Source organism: Acinonyx jubatus, chromosome C1 (genome assembly GCF_027475565.1).
Source record: "Acinonyx jubatus isolate Ajub_Pintada_27869175 chromosome C1, VMU_Ajub_asm_v1.0, whole genome shotgun sequence".
Classification (NCBI taxonomy): Eukaryota; Metazoa; Chordata; class Mammalia; order Carnivora; family Felidae; genus Acinonyx; species Acinonyx jubatus.
Genome location: NC_069381.1, coordinates 109,474,818 through 109,482,933, shown reverse-complemented (window position 1 = coordinate 109,482,933; position 8,116 = coordinate 109,474,818). Strand labels below are relative to the sequence as shown.

At 39.9% G+C, this 8,116-nt stretch overlaps 1 protein-coding gene across 8 annotated transcripts in view; it reads right to left on the bottom strand.

The window, feature by feature from the left end:
• Positions 1-3,457: 3,457 nt before the first annotated feature.
• IWS1 (interacts with SUPT6H, CTD assembly factor 1) overlaps positions 3,458-8,116 on the bottom strand; it is a 40,279-nt gene continuing 35,620 nt past the window's right edge. For 4 of the 8 annotated variants that reach the window (XM_015062499.3, XM_053214854.1, XM_015062495.3 and 1 more), the window contains exon 14: positions 3,458-3,828. In XM_015062499.3, coding sequence (XP_014917985.1) covers positions 3,697-3,828 — 132 coding nt within the window. In that variant the 3' untranslated portion in view covers positions 3,458-3,696. Of the gene's footprint in view, positions 3,829-4,180; positions 4,236-7,786; positions 7,945-8,116 lie in introns of all 8 variants that reach the window. The other 4 variants (XR_008295256.1, XM_027056059.2, XM_015062498.3 and 1 more) reach the window with 4 other exon arrangements.

Below are 8,116 nucleotides of genomic sequence, written 5' to 3'. Positions count from 1 at the left end.
GAGAATAAAGAATGATTGATGGGGGGTGGGAGGGGGTGGGTGGGTGATGGGTATTGAGGAGGGCACCTTTTGGGATGAGCATTGGGTGTTGTATGGAAACCAATTTGACAATAAACTTTATATATTGAAAAAAAATAAAATTAAAAAAAGAATAAAGAATGAAATGGGGAAAATATTTGCAAATTATTTATCTGATAAGGAGTTATTATCCACAATATATAAGGAATTCCAACAACTCAACAGCTTATTTAAAAAATGGGCAAAATATTTGAATAAGTAGTTCTCCAAAGAAGGTATCAAAAGCACTAAAATAAGATGTTCAATATCACTAATCATCAGAATACAAATCAAAAACACAATGATGTACCACCTCACACCCATTAGGATGGCTACTATTAAAACACACACACACACACACACACACACACACACCAAAAATAAGTGTTGGTGTGGTGGTGGACAAATTGGAATCCTTTGCACTATTGGTAGGAATGTAAAATGGTGCAGCCATTATGGAAAACATAATGGCAGTTCCTTAAGATTAGAATTACCATAAGATCCAACAATTCTACCTCTGGGTAGAATTCCTTCAAAGAATTGAAAGCAGAGTCTCAAAGAAATATTTGCACACCCATGTTCATGGCAGCATTATTAACAACAAAAGGTAAAAGCAACCCAAATGTCCATGAACAGATGATGAATGGATAAGCTAACTATGGTATCTACATACAAGAGTATTTATTATTCAGCCTTAAAATGGAAGAAAATGCTGATACATTTCAACATGAATGAACCTTGAGAACATTGTGCTAAGTGAATACACCAGTCAAAAAGGATAAATAATGTATGATTCCATTTATATAAGAGTCATAGTCAAAATCATAGACAAAGTAGAACAGTGATTGCCAGTGCTGGGCGGGGGGGGGGGGGGGGTGGTTAATGGAGAGAATGTGGAGTTACTATTCAATGGGTAGTTTCACTTTATTAACATGAAAAGATTTCTGGAGATGAAAGGAAGCGGTTATTGCAAACAAGAGTGAACAATGTCACTAACTGTACACTTAAGATGGTCCTTTAAGATGTCAGATTTTATGTGTATTTTACATATTTACAATTAACTTAGAATAATTATAATTAGTCAACAATTCTTTTAACTGGAAACAAAATGATTGTTTCACTCCATTCAAATGGTCAAAGTTACCACCACCAAACACTGGGACAAACTCAAGGTCCTGTGGAGAGAAATATGCTTAACTATTTGGGAAGCAAGAAGCAAGCTGTCAGCAAGTTACTCAGATGTATAAATTAATGTTACAAATGTTCACAATTGGTTAAATATAGGTGAAGGGCATACTGGGAGTTTATTTTGCCAATCTTGCCACATAATGGTTAGCTGGAAATATTTCCAACATTAAAAAAAAAAAAGCCACTGTTAGGCCAGGTTTGGCAATTTCTAAAATAACCCATTGACCAAGGCTCATTTATACAGAAACAATCTTCTTCCATATAAGACAAATTCCGCATCATTTTGAATTCCTCAGGCATGATTGTCACTTTACACCTGGCACCAACAGTTTTACCCTACATGGGAGAAACCATCAGGTAACTGGAGCTTACCCCATCAAATAGCAAAATGCTATATTGGTAAACTTTAAATCTTTTTTTTTAGAAAGTATGACTCTTACCTTTCTTGTTTAGAATTTTTAATAACCAGGGTCAACATGGGCTTCAGTAGGTGGTTGTGCTTTTTTTTTTTTGCTCTCACAAGTTTTTTTGAGGCCATTTATATGAAGCAAATGGGTAGTATAGAAAGCAATTGTTTCCATCTAGTGGTTAGCAAGCACCTAGTAATATCTTTACGTACCTGCCTTTTATAGCTCACTATTCCATCTGTGCTTCTAAGCTTGTTGAAAGCAAATGCAGAGATTCTGAGAGATTCTTCTGAGTAAAATGCATACACTGCATGTTATTTTGTCTGTTCAAAAGCTTTTATGGTGAGGTTTTCATGTTTTTTTGAAAATCCAGGTTGTCAGAAACCCTATTCCAATTTGTATGAGTAGAATTTCTACAATTAAAATGAATTACTGGTGGGGCGCCTGGGTGGCTCAGTCGGTTAAGCGTCCAACTTCAGCTCAGGTCACGATCTCAGGGTTTGGGAGTTTGAGCCCACGTCAGGCCCTGTGCTGATAGCTCAGAGCCTGGAGCCTGCTTCGGATTCCGTGTCTCCCTCTCTCTCTGCCTCTCCCCCACTTGTGCTCTGTCTCTCTCTCAAAAATAAATAAAATGTAAAAAATAAAAAAGAATTACTGGTTCTTGGGTTTAGTCATTTTGACTAATTAAAGATTCTTCATAATTAAATCTAGAGACTACTAAAGTAAGTTCAAAGTATCACAAAAACAAAATACAGCCACAAACTATAATTATCTATCCCAACTGCCCAACTGCCATCAGTAACTGGCACAGTAATTTTCAGTTATATCCACATTTCCTCTAACGGCGGTATTTCTCACCCTGTTTTTCATTATAGCACCCTTCCCAGGAGAAAACATCTATGTAAATTAATTAAAATCAAGTAATTAAAGTTTCCCTAACAAGACAAACAGTAAGAAATAAGATTTTGTTGGTATTTCCTTTCAACCCCAACTAGGGTACTGCGATTCAATTCTGACGCTAACCACTTGGGAGTTAGCACTGCACTCCCCAAGGTTTAAGGGCTCAGTCTTCCACAATACTGCCCCCATTTTGGGTGCCAGCAGCAAGTGGGTCCATGCCCACTTTTAACTAACTGGTTACAAATCTGGGGGTTTCCATGAACCCCCCAGAACCATTTGCTAAAATGACCACCAGAACTCAGGAAAGCACTATGTTTATGATCATTTTTATTACAAAGGAAGACCAACGAAATGAAGACACACAGGGCAAGTTCTGGGAGGAGACAGCTTCCACACACTCTCCTTGTGGAATGAAGGCACATCACCATCTCAGCTCAGTGTGCTCACCCATCAGGAAGCCCCAGTGAGCTTCCGGGTCAAGAGTTCTTAACTGGGGTTTCACTATGCAGGCGCATGATCGATGACCTCATTGAGCACGTGACTGGACTCAATCCCCTCACGCCAATCATGCATCAGGCCTGCCCAAAGTCTCAACCCTCAAATTACATGATGGATCTTTCTGGTAACAGCCCCCACCCTAAAGCTATCTAGGGGCCTACCATGAGCCACCTCATTAGCGTCACAAAGACATTCCTACCACCCACACGGTTTAGAAGCTCCTTGTTAGGAACCCAAGATAGAGACCAGACAAATTCCTTAAATTCCTTATTATGCCACACTCAGGTAGGCTGAACATGGACAGTTTACAAACCACTGTAATATTTAAGACTTTTTTCCCTCACCAAAAACCAATTTTCACCCCCCCCCCAAGAATGGATCCTCTAAGACAATAAAGAGACAGCCCCCCAAAACCAGAATGGAACTTTATTGTGTAAAGTTTATAGAAGTATGAGTAGTAGTCTTCTGTACAAAGTACACAACAGTTTTAAATACAAGTGAGAGAAATGCAAGTCCTATGACATTTGATACAAGCAGAAGCATTTACAGAAACACTAAAAAAAAAAAAAAAATTTAAAATATCCTCTTCTTTCTCCAAAGAGTCCATTGCGCATTTCTTAGAGATGGGGACACATCCCAGGCAAGGTCACAATGGCATTTTATTGCCCTCGATGCTGATTTTCACTGCGTGTGCAGATCTGCTTTTTTTCCTGATATCTGTGAACTTTCTCATCTGTTTATCCAGTCGACTGATACCCTTCTTGGAGGTCCCCTGAAACTAAGAGTGGGGTAAAAATTAAAGAGCAAATTATTGAAATACACAAATCCAGTTTTGCCTTTCACCTCCGTTTGTCTGAAAGTTAAAAAGGGCTCTTATCTCTGGAATAATCATAATCTGCTTTGGTGACCTCAGGAATAGAGCAAGCGTTAGCAATGTACACGTTAAACTCTCTCAATGAAGAGTAACGAACTGTGCCTTATTTTAAAATTTTGCCTCAGTCCATAGATATCTAGATGGAAGAGGGATGATTTAAACTATGATCCCCCCTGCAATTCCATCAAATTAGATTCTGACTGTATGCTTTTCCCTTTCAAAGGTCAGCATGGAGCTGACAGCTTGTCATATTCACCTTCAAACAGTGCCGGCATGAAGAATGACTGATCTTCTGAGGCAAGGAAAGTCACCTGAGAAAAAGCATGAAGCCTGATGAACAAGGTTAGAGGATGAGTAAAGCGAACCCGTCAGGCGGTGGAGCTCTTGTTTCAGACTTGAAGTGAATCTCTGCTTGGCCTCAGCAGGTTCTGTAGCCCTGGGCAAATCTGGCCCCTGGTCTGTACTTTCGGGACTGCCAGGAGAGGTAAATGAGGTAATACTGTCAAATACTAGCACACAGTCAGTGCTCAAAATAAGTATCAGCTGTTACCATCATTACCACTACTTTGGGACGGATCAGATTTATGATAAGTATACTGGATACAAGAAGAAAAGTAAATTAAGCCTTGGATCCAAGGGGCTTACCACTTCTTGCATCTGTTCCTGCTAGCCTCTTAGTTTTAAGATTTGGTTTTGGTTATTTTTTTCATAATTTGAAACAACTACGTGTCTTGAAGAGATGCAGTCTCCAGAAATCGATACTGTTAGAAATGCTGAGAAGGTCTGCCACTTCTATCAAAGATCAGAGCCAATTCTTCTTGTTGACTAGTGTTACTGACAATTCTGATCTTTAAGAATGTTGAGTGGTTTATAAAGAGAGGAGTTTTTCTAATTCTTCTCCCCAGATGTTTACTACTGAATCATCTGTGCAGCTCAATTCTGAGACTGCTAAAAGAAGGGAGGGCCCAGAAGACACTCTGGGGGTGGGGCCAGTGTGGGGATGTTCCTTTGAGCTGGGGAGCCCCCCAAGTCTCACTCCACCTCTAGACTCAGCGTGTACCTCACACAGGAGCTCCTGTCAGTCTTGAACAGGAGCCATGTAGATCATCCACCCTAGATTTTCTGAAACAATCCCACATCCAAATATTATTTTATATCAATTTAACACTTGGCACTAGGACTCTGAGTTAGCATAAATATTCATTACCAGATGAGAAACAACTACGCTTCTCTCACGCTATCAAATCCCCAGATTTCCTAGACGGTCCTAGATATGTGACCTCCTTTCAGACAATGTGCCCTGATTCTTAGTAGTTAGTCCACATCAGAAGCCTTACCTGCTCAGATCCGCACCAATTACTCAACTCCCAGCAGCTGTACACACCAGCCAATACTGTCTCCCAGGACCCTGACAATCTGAGCCCTCTAGCCTCCTCAAATGGGACATACCCAGGTGACACGAATCCACTCCTACCTAGTCCTGTAACTTTTAAGACTTGTGGCTGGCAGATGCCTAGTTTCCCCAAGCCTGGAAACACACAGGATATAGTACCTAACATGCCAAATTCAGTGATCTCTCTCCTGATTCAATTCTGTACCACTTCCTTAGGACAGTAAAAGTGTATGCTGCACTGTTTTATCAGAGAAAAACCAAAAGCAGCTTAAAAGATCAGCAAGATAGGTTTGCTTTAAAAAATTATGGTACGACTGTATTTGGACACAATATTAAGTCACTGAAGAATGTTTACTCAAATGAATGTTTACCGTGTTAAGTAAAACACAAATCCAACAAAGTATAAAATAACAATTTTGCATAAAATTTGAAAACAAAAATACCAAAGCACAAAACCAGCAATGTTTATGTACAATATAAAGAGGACAAAAAGGAAATAACCCAAAATGTTAATATTAAGGTGTGGTGGAATTACAACTGACAGTAATTTTATTTGTGCTTTCTGCATTTAAAAGGTTATAAAAAAACATACATTGCTTTTTGTCATTTTAGTGTTATCTTAAAAGCACTCCATGGAATAAATTAACATATAAACATACAATGTAGTATAGGTTGCTGCATTATTTAGGAGTGAAAAATCAGAAACCACAGAGGAATAAATAAACAAATTATATATTCACATGATAGGCTATTAGGCATCCATTATAAGTGATAAAACTATAAGGTGGTTTAACGAGGAGAAGTGACCAAAATTATATACAGAATAATTGTAATTATATGAAAGTATCAATAGAAAAAAAGGGCAAAAATGGTATCAAACTGCTTTTGAATTGTGGGCAATTTCCCTTTCTAATCTCAAATTTTTCTATAATTACAACCAGAAAAAAACCAACTTTGAAACATTACTGGAAATACATTTAACACATCAAACTGTTAATAGTGGGGACTCTGAGGAAGAGCAGGGTTTTGGGGATGGGTTATTCTATAGTCTTTTATATTCACTTATGTAATTTCAAAGATAAAAATGACATTTAAAACAACGAGCATTTCATTTGAAAGCCATTTACTCACTCCAATTTTCTTCTTGGAAAATACGTTTTCTAATAGTACTCTTTGTGTCTCTGTGGTTCGTGAAAGCCCTGAGTGAATCTGTAAGGATTCATCCTGAACTGGGGAAACGGTATCAGGTGGTTTAAGGACAACATCCTAAAATGTAACATGAAACCACCAGCTTTCTGGATCATGCCGTATTTGTTTTCTGACAGAACTCTATCAGCCAGACTCAGGCCTAGGTAAATACTGGCACATTATGACCTGGGGGGTGTGGGATGAAGGACAGGAATTCAGCTTAAGTTTCCCTCTCCTCCTGCTGGTCACTTCTCTCTTCCCGCCTCTCCGTCACATACTGGGAGAGGAGGGCACATGCCCTTCAAAACACCAACAGGCTTCCAAAGAAGAGTGGCCACTGAGACTCTGTATTATAATTTCTTTGCCAGATTGTGGTTCTCAATTCTCAAAAGTAAGTATATTGGGGAGGAAAAACTACCAGGGAGAGGGATAGAAAGAGGGAAAGACAGTGAAAACCAGGTAAAAGAAAGAGGGGTGGCTGAGGGAGAGAAGGGAGGTCAGGGGACGTTTTTATGGGTAAAAGTACAAAAAAGGGGAGGGAAGTTATGAAAAAGTTCTTGGCTCTGAAGCAGTAGTGCTCTTCTATCTTCCAGCTATTCTCAGTAAGAAAGAAAGGGTGTGCTTTGTTTTGACTGCAGCTGAACAGCAAAAACGAACGCGCACAGAGGTGAGTGTAGTCCGTGAAAAGAGCTGCCCAAGCAGGGGTCCCAGAGAAGTCACAAGAAGGCAACACACTCAGACTCTTCAGAGCACCCTGCCACAAGGCACTGCTGTTAACCTCAGAGCACAGCAGGGAGTGAGTCTGGCTGCAGGAACGGTCCCAACTCTTTCATTTCTGACCATCAATCAAATTTATCTCCTAAGTGTTCAGTGCAAGGCTTTATGCACTGGGCCCTCAAATGCACACAGACAATGTGGGAAAAAGCCACCTCCCTTCCACTAAGAAGCTACATTCACATTCACATGCCTGTAATGCAGACCGCTATGATCCTGGACCCTAAAAAAGCATTTTCAATAAAAATGGGTAAGAGGAAGACCAAATGCTCATCAGGGACTTAATTATATATGAATTCCTGGGGTACCAATAAAGGAAGGGACTTCCATATCCATTTCTAAACATTCAGTAGGACTTGAAAGTCACAAAGTGTTTGTTAAGTTCATTACTTCAGTAACTAAAAGTGGGCCAGGCCTTTTCTGGTTAAGAAAGCACACGCACACTTGTTTTCACTCTAGCTGCTGACAATTCAAGCCCATGCACAGAGCATGCTTCCTTGGGGATACCTCCCGGATACACTCTGGTAGGGCCAGGACTACAGGGGCATCCTGTTGCCTTCAATGCTGAACTTGACAGCACGGTGCACTTTGCTGAGTCGTTTCTGTTCTGCAAATCGCCTCTTATGCTTTTCCAATCGGCTTAGGCCCTTTTTAAGAATACCAGGCTAGAAAGAGTGGTTTGAATGGAGAATAAAAAGAGATTACTGAAGAGCAATGTAGATCACGGAGTAGTATTTACAATGATGACAGAGGAAGTATCTGCCCTAAATATTTCACAACAGAATTACTTAAAACAGCTGAAGAGAAAGGGCGGGGAGGTTGGGGGTGGGGGAAGAC